This window comes from Vitis riparia, chromosome 7 (assembly GCF_004353265.1).
Source record: "Vitis riparia cultivar Riparia Gloire de Montpellier isolate 1030 chromosome 7, EGFV_Vit.rip_1.0, whole genome shotgun sequence".
In the NCBI taxonomy this organism is placed as follows: Eukaryota; Viridiplantae; Streptophyta; class Magnoliopsida; order Vitales; family Vitaceae; genus Vitis; species Vitis riparia.
Window position 1 is genome coordinate 24,631,189 of NC_048437.1, and position 17,525 is coordinate 24,648,713.

Below are 17,525 nucleotides of genomic sequence, written 5' to 3' on the forward strand. Positions count from 1 at the left end.
AGGTACACTTGACCCATTAGGCACCACCTTAAGTCCATTTAAACACACTTGGCCTATTAGGCACCACCCTAGGCCCACTTAGACACCCTAAGCCCATTTAGGCACACTTGTCCCATTAGGCACTATCTTAGGCACCCTAGGCTCGTTTAGATGCACCTTAGGCCCGTTTAGATACACCTTAGGCTCACTTAGGCACCTTAGGCCAATTTAGATACACTTGGCTCATTAGGCACCTTAGGCCTACTTAGGTTACCTTTCAGGGAATTTTTGCATGACTTGCATAGCTCGTTTATTATGAAGTTGCATATTTTGTTTATTTTATTTATTATCTTGTCTATTTCCTCATTTATTTTATTTTCATATCATTTTGTCACATTTTCGTAATACTTGTCCTTAATAATATAATAATTTTGTTTAAATGTTTTTTTATTTATTATTATTATTATTATTACTTTTACTATTATTTTTTTTATCATAAATTGGTCAAATGGAGATTTTGGAGCACATTTTTAGAGAGAAATTGGTGCACATTCTGGAGAATTCTGAGCATGTTTCTGTGAAATTCTGTAGTCTGATATTTGAATGACATAGAGGTCATGGATAAGGAAGGTTAAGCATTTTTTTGGAATGAAGGATCATTTAGCGTTTTAGAAAGAAGGAATGAATGGAGAATATCTTTGGGAAGGTAACTCAGCAACACATAGATGCTTGCTAGCTCTCTCCAAGCTGGTAAGTGGTTTTTCCTTGTAGGTGGAGTCAACGAGAAGGTGCAGAAGACACTCATGGAAAGGGGACCATGCCGGTTTTGATTTTTGAGTTGCTTTTATAAAATTTTAGTTCATAAAAATAATTGATCATGTGTTAAGGATTTGATTTTTGATTTGCTTTAATTAGTGTTTAATTCATTCACTTATTCAGTTTAGGTAAGGGTTGTCCTACATCAAGGGTAGGCGGGCTAGGGTTTTATTTTTAGGATGTAAGGAAAGGAACAAGGAATAAATTTTATGATAAAGAAAATTATAAGATAAGAAATAGAGAGAAAGAATAAACAATGAAGAAAAGATGGAAAACCTTAAGAGTCTCACTAAGGCCTTCTAGGAGTCTCACCTAAAAGAAAATCAATGAAGTCTCACCATTGAGGGTTGCAACCTTGCAATGAAAGAAAGTATAATATTATTCATCAAATTTATTCCTTTGATTTATATTGATTAACCTATTTATAAACTTCTCTAAGAAATCCAAAATCTACTAGGACTCTAATAACCTATTATGATTCTAATTCTAATTTCTCACAAATTTCTTACCAGTTGAGTACTTGACTTATGAAAGGAAATACATCTCTATGTTGGCTTAAGAAAGAAAATACCTCTATATGGGTTTGCACTAACTAACATGTATACTAAGTGTAGGACCTCATACCAATTGTGAAAGCTTAGTGTCACAACTCCTTGAGCTTATATAAGGGGTAAGAAGCTTTTGGAAGCACCTTGAGGCATCTATGCCTCCACTATCGGAGGAGTGTAGAAGATTTTAGAAGTTTAAGACCTCTGCAAATCTTTGCACAAAGATGGAATATAAGGGAAAGGGTAGAGATTTCTAAAGAGTTACTGATATCTCTTATAAATAAATTTATTAATCAATTGTCTTAATTCCTTCTAGTTAATTAGTAGAACCTTTTTAAGGTTTAAAGAAATGCTACCATAGTACTACTTTCCTAATAAGTAACTTACCCTCATACCTAAAATCAATTCTTCATAAATATGTTTTTCCTTTCAAAATGAGTCACTATTAAGATTTTATTTCATATTTTGTCCTTTATTTAAAAAATAAACAAAAATAAGTGATAAACTCCCAACTTTTTTTAAAATCAATTTTTCACAAACTCACTCATGCTTATAAATAGAGTACGATTTCATATGGCTTATAAATAGGGTTTGATTTCATTTGAGCAATACATCAAGCATTTGAGAGCGTTGCTAAAGTTGTAAAGCATTCTTGTGCCTTCCTAACTTTTTAACTTAATAACATTAAACGGTTTGAACCAACAAGTGAACTTAGGAATCACTAAGTCCATGACATTTGGCAAATCCCTTAAAGGTTATTTTTAAGGAAACAACCTCTTGGGCTTGTAATTCATGATTATGTAAAAGAAGCACCGGCCATGTTTAGAAAGATGAAGGGCATGCCCAATAGATTTACTTTCACCAGTATTCCAAACGCCTACCCTTTGTTCGCATGCATGGGCATTGCAATAATAGTGGGCATTTCACATACCCTTTGAGTTCACACGCATGCAAGCAAATGGAGGAGTGGAGTACTGAACATCAGAGGAACTAATGAAGAAGACATACCCTCCATACAAAGAGGTAATGATATACAAAGATTAATGGGACCATCTAGCACATGCCATTAATGCCCTCGCTTGCCTACAACTTCTCCGGTCTATTTAAATTTCTATTTAGCATTTTAAACAACTGCGAGCGAAAATGGTAATAAAAATAGAGTAGAATTAAAATATCGGGAATTACCATACCACTAAAAGGAAGAATTAAAACTTTATGAAGAGGAAGATTTAATTTTTGATAATAAATTTTTTTATTCCAATTCTCATTTTAAATAATAATCTAAATGATTAATAAATAGGCCGGGTCTGCTTGAAGGCTATCTTTAATAGCTGAACTTTAGGAAAATATTGATAGCATACAAATAATCGTACACAAAATTGATCAGAAAAGATAAAAACTTTGAATGAAACTTTGAGAATAAAGAAACAAATAATAATGCATACAGTATTTTTCGAAATATATATATATATATATAACTCGGATAAGGGATGAAATTTGGCTGTTACATATGGATGTGATAAAAAAAAAAAAAAAAAAGGAGAATTATGTTATGTTTTAGGGGTAGATGAACCCCTAAACTAACAAAAACAAAAGGTCCGTATAACTCTTCGAATTGAGCTCAAGACTCAATGAAAGTATGAAAATTGAATTGAAAGATATTATCTTTCAATATTTCCAAAAATGCCTTTTGTTGATTTTGAGAAAAAAATTAATATTTTTTATGTAATTTAATATTTTTTAAAAATAATAATTTAATATTTTTGAAAAAAAAATATTTAATTTAATATTTTTGAAAACCACTTTTATTTAATTTAATATTTTTAAAAAAAAATTATTGAAAAAAATTATTTAACTATTTAAAAAAATTATTTAATTTAATATTTTTTTAAAATAAATTTATTTAATTTAATATTTTTGAAAAAAAAATTTAATTTAATATTTTTGAAAATCACTTTTATTTAATTTAGTATTTTTAAAAAAAAATTATTTAACTTAATTTTATAAAATATTTTATATGTGTTCTTAAAGGGTATTTTTGTCCATTACTATTTCATATTATTGAGTTGAGTTATTTGTTAATTTGGGAATCATTTACCCTAAAACATAATTCTCCCAAAAAAAAAAAAAAACCCAGACAAAAATGGATGGATGTGATCAAAAAAATAAAAATAAAAATAATTGATGAAAACGAAAGAAGACCGAAAAGCTCGATTAGGTTTTTGAAACGAAGAAGATAAAAAATGTAGCCGATTTATTAACATTTAAGACATTGAAAAATCGTAAGAGGGAGGAACAGAATGATCAGATAGAGCTAATACTATTTGTCGCCATCATCCCGGCGATCAAACCAATAGGGAAACAAATTCATTCATCATATCATTCTCTCCTCCTTAAAAAAATTAAAACTAAAAAACAAAATAATAACAATAATCTTCTGTATTACCAGAGGATTACTATTGCGAAAAAGCTATTACATCTGGCCAATCTGACGAATGGCATTCATGATCCACCCTCAAATACTGTCTTTTAAATCTAATTGCATTCCCATTTTTCAGAAAAAAAAAAAATCAAGAACGAAAAAATAAAGAGAATAATCAGATAGAGCTAATACAAAAGATTCGCCATCATCTCGGCGATCAAACCAATAGGGAAACATATAATCATCCTTTCATTCTCCTTCTACATAAAAAACAAAAAGGTTTTCGAAAACAAAACACAAAAAGCTAACCAAAAAATGAAATCAAACAAAAAGAAATTAATCTAACCAAAGGTTTCCGAAAACAAAAACACAAAAACATCACCAAGAAATCAAATCAAAAGAAAATAATCGAAATTAGTAACCAAGGGCGAGTCGACAATGTTGACGGCTGCCTAGCATTTTCGCCTTGCGAAGAAAGCGAGAGAGTTCAGCCAGATCCGTCCGAGACGCTCTACGAAACCCTAGCGCAGTACTTATAAGCGAACACTAAACCTCAAATATCAAATAACCCCCCAGACTTTTATATAATATCGAAACTGACCTCCTTTGGTTCTAGAAGGCTATGGAAGCTCTATTGGGCCTCCAGCCAGCCCAATAAGAAGATTCATGCGCAGACTCTGTACGTGGCCCAAACTGTATTATTCTACGCTGTGGGCTCTAGGTCCAGCTAGCCCGTTCACTTTCGCCTTTCTGTTCTCCATTTGGTTTTAAAATATGTATAAGATTTATCCGGGGCAGCATTTTAAAAGATAATTATTTTTTATTTTTCTATTTTCATAAAAATAAGAAAAATTTAAAAGACTATAATAATTAATACCTTTTCGTTGGTATTTTTTTAGTAAATTAATTTTTGAAATACTTAGCTTAGACGGAAATTATTTCCTTTATGAAAACAATAATAAATCAAAATTTTAAAAATAAAACATAGGATAATTTTTTAAATTAATTAAAAACTAATTTCAATAAGTGTGGCTTCAAATGAATTTTATCTCAAAATATGTTTCTTTTCTTTGTTGTTTTATATGAAGTGTTGTTGAGATTTTTACACTTTGAAATTATTCTTCTTTTTTTTTTTCAACATTTTTATATTAAAATAATTCTGACCTACAATTTGTGTGATAATATTCTGTTAGTGCATTAGGTTATTTAGATTAAGTTGATAATTTTGTTCTAAACATCCTAATTTAAAACTATGTATACTTTCTTGTGATTTATACTCCTTTGAATATTAGAATAAAGTCCAAATTAAATAGGTAAATATGGTTATGTTATTTGATAATAATGTTCGAAAGGGCGTAGAATAAACTTCTAAAATTTTGAAATAAAATTAATTTGAAAAAAAAAATTGAGAATTTAAAAAAGATAATCTTTTCAAATCTTTAAATGAATTTGGAAAATAATTTAAATTAGAATTTTAAAAGAAAAATATTTCCAAATATTTTTTAATTTAAAATTTGAAATATTTTCAAATCTTTTTAAAATTAAGTTTCTAAATTATTGTTTTGATAAACTATTATTTCTAAATTGATAAGTCCACAACGATTTCTCTTATATTTGTATATTAGAAGAATTCACTCAAATGGGAATGCAAACTTTTAAGTTATAATTTTTTTATGCCTAATTTAAAACTTCTAAATACGTTTGGTTTTTTATTCATTGGTCGTTAAAGAGATATGAATACCCCAAGCGTTGAGGCAAAATCCATTGGAGCACATAATGTGTTATGTGGTGGACGTGAATTGTAGTGTAAGTTTTGGAAAGTAAGTCAGTAGCATCTATCGAACTATTTTCTCATATAATAAATTGTTGATTTGAAATCTCTAACTTGTAGTTTTTCACTTAAAAATCCATTGTCTCATTTGTGGTTGATTGATTATGAATATTTTACCCTCTCAAAGTATTATTTTGGATTGAAATTTTCAATGCTTATGTTAAAATTTTTAAAAATCACCTATTCACCCCTTTGGATGTTACCCCACTACTTATTATTTCACAAGTAAGATTTTAGGTTTTTTATATTCCTTACAAATATTTATATATATTTGAGAGTCTTTTTTCAGTTAAAGATTAATCAACGGAAGTTTGTTCTTGAATGATTTTGTTCATTAGTGTTGAATGATGAAGAATATTGTGTAGTATTTTGCATTTGTTCATTAGTTTATTTTCTTCCTTTCATTCTTCTTGATATCAAATAAATACTTGTGTTAATAGGGAAGGTTTCTTATTTGAATAAACTTTACTTTTTTTTTCATAAGTATCTTTCATTCCAATTTGTCTTCCATATTTTTTTATATAAAGAAAACATTAATTAGAGAGACTCAACTTAAATTTTGTGGGATTTCTTTCACCCTCGATGGATTGCATCTCCATGCTTAATCATACATCTCCAACTCGTAAGTCTTATTCCATTTTTTTAATCACTCTCAACTTTCCTTTGCTCTCTCTTTTTTTTTTCTCTCTCTCTCTCTCTCCTTTCTAACTACTTTATTATTTTTATTCTCTCTTTTTATTTTTATTTTTAAAACTTTTTGTCTCCTTTTTCTAAACATATTTTTACCTTTTTTTTAATCTTTTTTTTTTTTCTTGTGGAAGAAGTAAGCTCACCATCATCAAACTCAAATGCATATGTAATCTCCATTGTTTGTAGAAATAAATTTGCTTTCAAGTAGCCTTCTTTAAAATATTTATATATATATATATCAAAATTCTTCAAATATTACCTCAACATTCATAACAATTTTTTTTTTTTTAAGAAACTTAAATATATAAAAAAAATTGAATATTTAAAGTTTGACCTTTGTGTAGACAAGTTGTAGTCTTTACAAGAAGCGATATTGCATTTTCAGCATTTAAGAGTCTATTTGATAGTGATTTTAGGAAGCGCTTTTAATATTTTTAATAATTGAAAATTTTTATCATTCAAGTGTTAGAAATGCTACAAACGCTTTCTAGAATCACTTCCAAATGCATTCTAAGAAATAAAGTCTTCACTCATTCGAATTGACTTGACTTAAATGCTTAGTGGTAGCTAATTTTTAATACTTAACTAAAATTGAAATCACATTTGACACATATGTAAATTATTCATAACCTTGATGCAAAGTGATGTATTTTCGTTACTTAAAACAACTTAAGTGTTAAAGTTTTCACTCATGCGAATTGGCTTGATTTGGATGCACAATGGTGTCCAATTTTAACACTTAATTAAAAATGAAACCATATTTAACATCCATGTAGACAAGTCATAACATTGATGTGAAGCAATGTTATATTTTCGACTCTTAATGCACCTTAAGTGTTAAAGTCTTCACTTATACGAATTAACTTGGTTTGAATGCATAGTAATGTCCAACTTTTTAAAACTTTTTTTTTTAAAATTGGAACCTTATTTAACACTCATGTAGACTAGTCATAACTTTGATGTAGAATAGCGTTGTATTTTCCACACTTAATGTAATTTAAGTGTTAAAGTCTTTACTTATGCGAATTAGTTTAACTTGGATGTACAGTGGTATCCAATTTTTTAATACTTAATTAAAATTGGAACCATGTTTAACACTCATGTGGACAAGTCACAACATTGATGTAGAGCAATATTGTATTTTTAGTACTTAATATGATTTAAGTGTTAAAGTCTTTACTCGTATGAATTGACTTTGTTTGAATGCATAGTAGTGTTCAATTTTTAACACTTAATTAAAATTAGAATTACATTTAACACCCATATATACAAGTCATAATCTTGACATGTAGTGGTGTTGTATTTTTTACATTTAATAGGGCTTAAGTGCTAAAAATATAACACTTCTTAGCATCGAGGTTAGGACTTGTCTACATGGATGTTAAATATTGATTTAATTTTAATTAAGTGAGATTATTGTGCATCCAAGTCAAACCAATTCATATGAGTAAGAACTTTAATACTTAAATCTCATTAAGTGTAAAAAATACAATACTGCTCTATGTCAAGTTTATGACTTGTCTATATAAGTGTTAAATATGATTCCAATTTTAATTAATTGTTAAAAAGTTGGACATCATTGTGTATCCAAGCCAAACTAATTAACACTAACAAAGACTTTAGTACTTAAATTGCATTAAGTAGTGAAAATGCAACATAACTTTGCATCAAGGTTATGGCTTGGCCTACATAAAACGTTAAATATGATTTTAATTTTAATTAAGTGTTAAAAAGTTGGACACCACTATGCATTAAAGTCAAACCAATTTATATAAGTGAAGATTTTAGCACTTAAGTCACATTAAGTGTTGAAAATGCAACAATGTTTTGTGACAATATTATAACGTGTCTACATATGTGTTAAATATGGTTTCAATTTTAACTAAGTATTAAAAAAATAAGAAACCATTGTGTGTTCAAACAAAGTCAATTCGCATGAGTGAAGATTTTAACACTTAAGCTATATTAGGCATCAAAAGTACAATACCACTTCGCATCAAGGTTATGACTTATCTACCTGGGTGTTAAATATGGTTTTAGTTTTAACTAAATGTTAAAAAGTTAGACATCATTATGCATCTAAGCCAAATTCAATTCCCATGAATGAGGACTTTAACATTTAAATGTCGAAAATATGAAACCATTCTATGTTAGGGCTATAACTTGTCTATAAGGTAATTTTTAAGAATTTTGGTATTGATTTAAAAAAAATCAAAGAGCAAAAAAACAAAGTAGTGTTGGGAAAAGTAGGAAACATATTTTGAAATAAGAAAATTTCGTATTAAAATATTTCTTTGAAAAAAAAAATATTCAAAGAAAAAGATTGAAGATTGGAAAACCAACTTTAAGACCCACCTCGTTCATATGATAACACATGTACATGATGAGTCTTTAAGTGGGGACATTTATAGATATAAAAAATTTTAGTAGATTAAATTACCACTAGTCTTCAAATTTGTGGCTCCTTATCTCAACAAGGTTTGGGCATAACAAGTGATGAGTTTTACACATTGGACATGAGACATATAATTCAAAGGCGACATATGGCAAAATTTGAAAGATTAAAAAAATGAAGTCTTGCAAAATAAAATTATTAAAAGAGAATTAAAAATAAATATTCTTTTGTTGATAATTGAAGTCAAAAGAAAAATAATAATAAATATTCTCTTGTTGTCAAATTTCTAAATAAAGGAGTCAAGTTACTAAAATTAAAAAACCAAATTATTTGAATTACACGTTCAAATCTTAAGGATTCTTAATCTAATTCTCTAACTTCACCTATAAACGATGATAACTTTCTTCAATTGAGAGGATCGCAACAAGTACTTCACAAAAAAAAGATGTTTTATAAAAAGAAAAAAGAAGTTTTGTAAAACATCATACAAGTCTAAGAAATTACAAAAGTACTACACATATTTTTTACTATTCAACAAAGCCATTCGAGAACAAACCACTCTAAACCCTCTATTAATCTTCAACTCCAAGAAAACACTCTCCCATCATCATTTGAATTATAATCAAATCAAGAATAATATATATATATATATATATATTTGTAAGTAGAGACTCTACCCCACAATTGTTTTAATACAAATTTTTTATTTGCATATTTTCTCTATTGTTTTAATTATCTTTGCAAGAATACTCAAATTTGTGTGTCAAGATAAATTTCAATACAAATATCTATTCTTTAAGTAGGAAAATTTTCTATACAATCTTTTTCATTATTTTCAAAGCCACATTTAATTCTTATTATTTAAAAAATAAATAAAATACTTATTAAAAATAAAATATGATTTAAAGTTCTCAATCTATATTAGCAAATGGTGTTTTAATTGCTATATTAAATATAGTAAAATTACAATAACAATTAACAAATAAGCTTTCTAAATAAATCTATCAATAAATAGTATATGCACAATCCTTGAAGCACTTCAACCATATAAAATTGAATTACTTACCTTTATAAAACTTTAATAAGATCTTAGAAGGGTTTTTATTTTTATTTTTATTTTTATTTTATTTTATTTTTTAATTAATTCATGTAAATATTCTTTATTAAAAGAAATTGTTTTTCTTTTTGTCTAATAATATCATACATGGTAAATTATTAAAAATTTAATTAAATTGGCAGAGTTATTGATAAAATGTTAAAAAAAAAATATGGAGCAATGATTTCTATAAATAAAGTTATATTATTTTAATAATTAATAATGACCAAAAATAGTATAGTCTAGAGGAATAAAAATAGAAATTGTATTTTAGTTCTTGAAAATTCATGTGGATGCTTATAAAGTTACAAATATAAATTTAATATGAATGTTTTGTAAGAATTAAAATTTGTTTGAATTACTAAATTTTAGAGTGAATTCATTGTAAAATTAAATTTTAATAAGCATCAAATTTCTTGAGTATGGTGACATAAATCTAAGAATTAATTTATGGATTAAAAGGATGAAATGATACCAAATTGATACATCTAACTTCTCCCGTGTTTTAAATTGATTAGTAACTCATTTTTTATATAAATACCCTTAGATATTTTAATGATTTACATGCAAGGTTTAAAAGAGAGAATTATTTTTAGGATTACTTGTTTCACACATTATAACACTTGGCGGTTACATATGAAATTATAAATAATCATATAAACATCTCTTTAAAATAAAAAATCAAAATTGATAGTTATTATATCCCGAAGACAATTAGGAAATTTCACTTCAAGATTTTTGATTTAAAGTTGATTTTACCTAATTTTATATTAGTGTTTATGTCAAAGTACGAAAAAAAAAAAAAATCAATCATTTTTATAATTTTATCAATAGTTTTTATCATGGTAAATTGTTAGTATTTAATAAGTTAAATGTTTGGTTTTGATTACGAAAGAACAAAGTGTAAAAACACTTTCAACGGTCAAGTGTATTTAACCTTTATATATATATATATATTTTTTTTTTTAAAAAAAGACCAGGAGGAAGAAGGTAGCATGAGGCTTTGGGGTCAAAAGCTGGAATGAAGAATATAATAATAAAGATGCTGTTGGAAAACTTGAACAACTATATTGGACTGTGACTAGGTTTTGAGAAAGGGAGAGTGAGGCAGTTTTTCAAGACTCACTCTCTCCGATTCTTTGACCCAGAGGCGGAACCCCAAAATTATTTAGAATGGCTTCTTGTGATAATTCATTCTCTGTCTCCCCCGAAACCGAGAAGTTCCTCTGTGACCGTTTGATCGACCCCACACAGCCGATATCGGAGCGATTCAGAGCCCTCTTCTCTCTTCGCAACCTCCGTGGCCCTGCTCCTCGTCAAGCGCTCATTCTCGGTTCGTTTCCATTATACAACGGTTGGGGTGTTTAATTATGCGTTTGAATTTGTGGGTGTTATCTTTTCTGAATTCGCGTTGAAGATGGCTTTCAATTAGGGTTTTTTATTTTTAATTTTTATAATTTAATTGTTTAATATAGATTTTATTAGGAGCTCTAAGGCTGTGTTTGGTTGCATGGAATTGGGGAATTCAGTGTTTGCTTGCTTTGCACGCCAGTTAATTTGGAATTTGAAGTTTGAGTTAAACCCATTAAACCCATTTCCCCCAAGACAATTCGACAGCTTAAGCAAGTTGTTTTGGATGCCAATAAATCCAATTTTGTTCCATCAATTGCATCTGCCTTCTTCTTAATAATTGGTCTGGGTTACTGTAACGATTTTGTTGATAGCCTGATAATACCTTCAGTTTGTGCATTATGATATTAGATTGCAACTCAACCATAGAGTCATGTGCCTAAAATATGCAGAGCCTTGTGAATGTTCTTAAGCAAATCTATTAAAGATTCATCATCATATAAATGATTGTTGCAATATTATGCTTCCCTTTTCAGTTATTCCTTAGGTAAATGAATTGTCTGGATAAGCACCTAGAGAGGATGTGAGTAGGTGCCTTCTAAAATTTTCTAAAAGTGACCCACAATTGTTATCATCCCCTGTTTTATCCTTTTCTCATTTTTTTTTTACAGCAAAAGCACAAATCACATGCACAATGAAACAACACTCTCCCAAGTAGTTTTCAATGCAAGCCACAAGCAAATGAAATCAATACTCTCCCAACATAGAAAATAATGATTTATTGACAAATATGAAACTCATGCTATAGCTGAATAGAAATAGAAATTAAAAGAGACTAGAGAGTCAAAGACACAAGGATATTATGTGGGAAATCTTCAAAGTTATAAAAAACTATGGGCCAATCACAATCACAACATCCATTATGACGAATATATTGAATACAAGGTTTTACCTAACCCTAAACCTCCAATCCTCATTCAAACTGCTTGTCTAGTATCCTAGGAGATTCAGCTTCCCACCATCTTCATGTGGAACCCAGTTGGAATCACCTCCAAACATGATCCTAGCCTCTTCTTGATTTTTGACACAAGAAGATATTTGACTTACCCGAAAAAATGATGAATATGAGAGTAGAGATGGAAACAACACTGAATCTACCCATTTTGAGGGAACTTTCTCAGTTGAAAAAAAAATTCAGCTCAAAACCCACTAACTTTCCATATAAACAAGCAATTTTGAATTTTGAAAAGGATTTGAAGCTCAAGGAGGCAACCCACATTCTCTCAATTGTAAACCCCTTATCTGGAAATGAGTTTAAATAGTTTAATTCAACAGCATAGTTCCGTTCAGAAAAAATGAAATGTTATAAGTTGTGATCGAAACGTGATTTATCCAATGTAAGTCTGAAACATTAAATAGTTGATCAATCATCCGTCAACATGGATGCCTAAGGTGACCATTTTCAACACCATGGATGTCTAACTTTTGCAATGGAGGTTTTTCAACACTTGAAACATTGTTAAGGCTTCACAACCATTCTGGGAAACACATAATATTCTTTTTACTTTTTTTTAACCTTTACGAGAGGGAAACAATAAAGAGATGCAAACACAAACACTCTAGGGGATTCAAGCACCTGTACTCAATCTTTAAGGCACATTGAAGAGGTATAGGCCTACATTTGGAATTTAGGAACCATTTATTAGCTTTCACGTAAACACGAGCCACTCCCCAAGCTATTAGTCACTCAAAAGATTTGGTATTAACATCTTGCAGCTTATCCAAGTAAATCAAAATCATAAGCAACTCATAAGTAAGCTCATAAATCAATACAAGGACATTTTTATGTCTTAAAGCATTTTAAGATCATTATAAAACAAAATAACCATTTGCAAGAAGGATAAGAAATCACCTTCATAGACACTTAAACCATGATTAAAACAGAGAGCGGACAAATATAAGAAGATACCAATGAACTAAACAAAGAATTGAGAACCAAGACAAGGAGAAAAGCAACACAAAGACACTTCAAAACTGTGAAGACCTCTAGGACATAATAATATGCATGAAGGATGTCCTAGAAGAAACTTAACTGAGAATACATAGACCTACTCAAACCTAGAACATTCAAAGGCTTTGTTCTGATATCAGCTATTTGACCCATTATAATTCGAATAGCACTTTTTCATGATCCCACCATCATAATTAGGGGGAATCTATAAATGTACAGAGGCTGGTTGGCAGGTTCTTCCCATATTGTGTTGCTACCGAGGCCTCAATTTTGCTTTTCATTGCAATTGTTTCATTTTTTCATCCTGTGATGTGGCTACTGAAAATGCTTGAGTAAATTCTATCACAAAATTAGATCTCTGCGCAAACTTCATTTTGTTTTCAGTGGTGAACAACTTAAAAGGTTTTTGTGGTGGAGAACTATAACTTGGATCTTGTATGGTTATCACATGCTGGTGCTAGTATAAATCGTCTGAAGATGATTCCTTTTAGGAATTCATATCAATATGATACTTTTTATGCATTAAGTGATGTTGAGAGATGGAAGAAAGAGAAAGACTTATATTGTATACATTATTTATGCCTTTATAGATGAAGTGTATTAAGCTTTTCTCAAAGGGTTCCATCAATGGTTACTTTTCTTGTTAGTTATGCGGTAGTTGTACATGTTTTCCCTTTTGTTGCAGCAACAAGAGATTCTTCAAACTTGTTGGCACATGAAGCTGCATTTGCCTTGGGTCAAATGCAAGATGTTGATGCTGTTCCTGCTTTAGAGGCAGTTCTTAATGATTTTTCTTTGCATCCCATCGTTCGCCATGAGGTAATGCTGATCTAAAAAAAAATTTCTTCCAGGATTCTGCCTGCTGTTTTTGTCAATTGTCGATGTTTGTTATGAATGTCCAGGCAGCAGAAGCGCTTGGTGCTATTGGTTTAGAGAGTAATGTTCCCCTTCTAAAGAATAGCTTGGTTGTAGATCCAGCTCAGGAGGTCCGAGAAACTTGTGAATTGGCTCTCAGGCGAATTGAGGAAGTGAAGAATGTTGTTGGCAATGATGGAATGTCCATAGTAGAAGCATCACCTTTTTTATCAGTTGACCCTGCTGCACCTGCTTCTTCTTGTTCTTCTGTAGACCAACTTAGGTTTGTCTGTAAATAAGTAACAAATACAAGCTTTTATCACCTGTGTTTGTTTTGGATTTTTAACTGATTTTCACCAATTTAAAGGGAAGTGCTTTTGGATGAAGAAAAAGGCATGTATGAGCGGTATGCAGCTCTTTTTGCACTTCGGAACCAAGGTGGAGATGAAGCTGTATCTGCGATTGTTGATTCTTTGTGTGCAAACAGTGCTCTTCTGCGTCATGAGGTCTGTTAAATTTTCACTGCTGTGTATGTAGCTTCTATGAATATGGTTCTTTTAGTGGATGTTTGGCAACGCTATCATTTGATATTTTCATTCTCTAGTCAGGAAACTGGCATTTCAATGTTGGAGAGATACACCCTTAGGTTCAACTTGTGACTTCTTATAACGCATATAAACCTTGTTTTAATAGCTGTTACTATTCATCTGAACAGTAAATACAATGAATTGGTTGTTTCTGATTAAAAAAAAAAAAGAATAAACAATATACAGCATGTAGGAAAAACACATTTTCTACCACATACGTGATTTTTCTGCTATGGTTTCTACAATCATTAGATGTGTGTTTTTAACAATTGTCTCATACTTAAAGTTAATTACTACTGTGCAACTAACATATTCATAAACAAATGGTAGCTCACTTGAGTAATGTGAGGGTATCAAAGTTTGGATTGGACTTTCATTTTCTAAGCTATGATTTTCATTTTCTGGGTTATGACTGATCATTCAACAATGGGTTTACTTTTATCTTAATTCGAACTGCAGTTTGAGACTAAAGATCCCTTGCTGCAAGTTTGCTTAGGATCGATGGAACTGATGCTGTTGTTGGTTTAGTGTGTGTGTCTAGAATTATAATTTTATATTATATCTAGCTCATTTATTTTTGTGTTATGGGTGTTGAGGTAATATGAAACAGTACTTTTCAGTTCAATAGGGTTTCTATTTTTTATTTTTCTTTTCATCTATTTTTTCTCTCTATTTTCATTCTCTCAAATTTTCTGAGAACCAAGCATAGCCTTAAAAGGTTTTAGGTTTCAGCATGTATAGTTCTGACATGTTTTTGCTTGCACCACCTGCCACTTTTCACCTTTGCATATCGGTGTTCGTTTATAGGTTGCTTATGTTTTGGGCCAATTGCAAGACAAAGCTGCTTCGGCTGCACTTTCCAATATACTGAGGAATGTGAATGAACACCCGATGGTTAGACATGAAGCAGCTGAGGCTCTTGGCTCTATTGCAGGTAAAGCCGCAGCATTTTTTTTAATGCATTCTCCTAATTCTCTTACCATGATTAACTAAGAGGGAGGAATGAATTTTGGTCAACAGTAGAATGTGATGCTAGAATATATGTGTTTAAACAGAACAATTTTGGAGAACTATGGATCAATACCATTTGATGAATGTCCATCATTTATGACTGTTATGATAGCTTGATGAATGCACAATATTAGTAAAAGACGGGATCAGATGGAATTCATCGGTGATTAGACTATTTTCTGAAAATAAGCTCCTAAGAATATAAAGGAAATGATTGTCCCTTATTGAGATAATTGATTTTTGTTGAATCGAATTATGTTCAAAGGAAGAGGACGGTTTGGAGTTCTTTGGAATTGTCTCTAGCAACTATTCGATTGCTTGTTCTTTGATTATTAAATTTACTAAGTAAAAAAACAAAAAAAACAAATACGAGTGCTCCTAATACTGGACCTGTGTCGTTTAAGAATTTTATTTTTTTAAAAAGTGTTATAGCCTTGGAATTAAGTTAAAATCTTGGTTGCACAGATGAACATAGCGTGGCACTTCTTGAGGAGTTCGCCAAGGATCCTGAGCCTATCGTCTCACAGAGTTGTGAAGTTGCTCTCACCATGCTGGAATCTGAAAGATCTGGCAAATCCTTTGAGGTATGCAAATCAGAAACTGACCTAAAACCAATCATCATAAGAAAACTTTGATTTGATTTTCAGGAGAAATGACTCTCATCAAATGCATTCCATGCAGTACCTCTTCATGCAGACGCCGCAGGTACAATAAACTCTTACAGGTTCTCCACCTCGCATCAATCTGGCTAACCATCTGCTAGTCACTGAAGGAATGATCTTCATGAGATAAAGTTAATGGCGTCGTTTTTGGCTTTGCACCGAGGGGTAGGACATTTTAACATGTTCAATCATGAACTGAAGGACAGCTTCCTATGCCAGCAGAAACTTACGAGGTTAGTTAACATTAGTTATTTATATACTCTGAGGGAGTTCATTTCCCCTTTGTTGTTCTTTGTCATACCATAAAGAGATGTTTCCTTAAAATTAAACAACTTTACTGGTCCTTTGGGCTGAATTTTGGAGTATAAATTTGATTGCTTGATCAAGTTTCGTTTTGGCACCATCTTCCCTTTTTTAATAGTAACATAGCTTAAGAAAAAGAAAAGTCGTATTTTTCATGTGTGTTTCAATCATGATTTATTAAATAAAACCATAAAGTGATTTTTATTTATTTTTAAAGCCAAAAATGAGTCTAAATTCGAGGTTGGGTTATTTGTTGAGAAGGTATTACAGGGTAACACTCTTCTAAACCTTAAAAAATAAATTGAACTATATCAGTTAATAAATTATACTGAAAAAAAAAATGATACAAATCAATATACAAAAAGATATAGCAAAAATTATATTATATTATAAGATTATAAATTATTTGGTATGAGAATTTCATAAATTAATTTATTAAGCTGAATAAAAGAAATATTTGATTGTTTTAAAGATTACAATATATTTTTAAGAAATTTCAAAATTAAATTTATTTACATATTTCAAATCAATTATTTTCATTTTTTTTTATTTACAAAGAAAGTTTTAACTTATTTGACATTCAATTTTATTTTCAAAAAAATGTTTTTTTTTTTACATTTATTTTTATTAAAAGGAGTGTTTGAATAAAAATTTATTTAAAAAAGTTTCAATGATTTTTATTCAACTTTTCATAATTTCATACACAAAAAGTATCCCAATTTTATTTTTATTTTTTAAAAAAAGAACTTTAAAATTTTGCTTTAAAAAATAATTTTGCATTTTTACAATTTTGTGTAAAATAAAAGAATTTTATTTAACTTTCATAACAAAATGATTTTCCTCAAATTTTATGGATAAAAACTAAAAAGATCCCTATCAAATTTTATAAAAAAAATTTAAAAAGTCATTTACAAAGTTATATATCTAAAAAAGGGTCTTTTACAAATTTATTTAAAAATATGATTTTTG

The 17,525-nt window shown here is 29.7% G+C and overlaps 1 protein-coding gene and 2 non-coding genes across 3 annotated transcripts; 1 reads left to right on the top strand and 2 right to left on the bottom strand.

Moving 5' to 3' along the window:
* Positions 1-3,641: 3,641 nt before the first annotated feature.
* On the bottom strand, positions 3,642-3,728 carry LOC117919489. The gene has a single exon (XR_004652085.1). It is a non-coding gene; the product is annotated as a small nucleolar RNA Z102/R77 (small nucleolar RNA).
* A 206-nt stretch (positions 3,729-3,934) lies between these two features.
* Positions 3,935-4,020, bottom strand: LOC117919490. The gene has a single exon (XR_004652086.1). It is a non-coding gene; the product is annotated as a small nucleolar RNA Z102/R77 (small nucleolar RNA).
* A 6,813-nt stretch (positions 4,021-10,833) lies between these two features.
* LOC117917297 (deoxyhypusine hydroxylase-B) lies at positions 10,834-16,656 on the top strand. The gene is made up of 7 exons (XM_034833520.1): positions 10,834-11,110; positions 13,824-13,957; positions 14,041-14,276; positions 14,361-14,499; positions 15,388-15,514; positions 16,057-16,175; positions 16,273-16,656. The coding sequence occupies exons 1-7, from the start codon at positions 10,951-10,953 to the stop codon at positions 16,303-16,305; spliced, it is 948 nt and encodes a 315-aa protein (XP_034689411.1). The 5' UTR covers positions 10,834-10,950; the 3' UTR covers positions 16,306-16,656.
* The last annotated feature ends 869 nt before the right edge of the window (positions 16,657-17,525 follow it).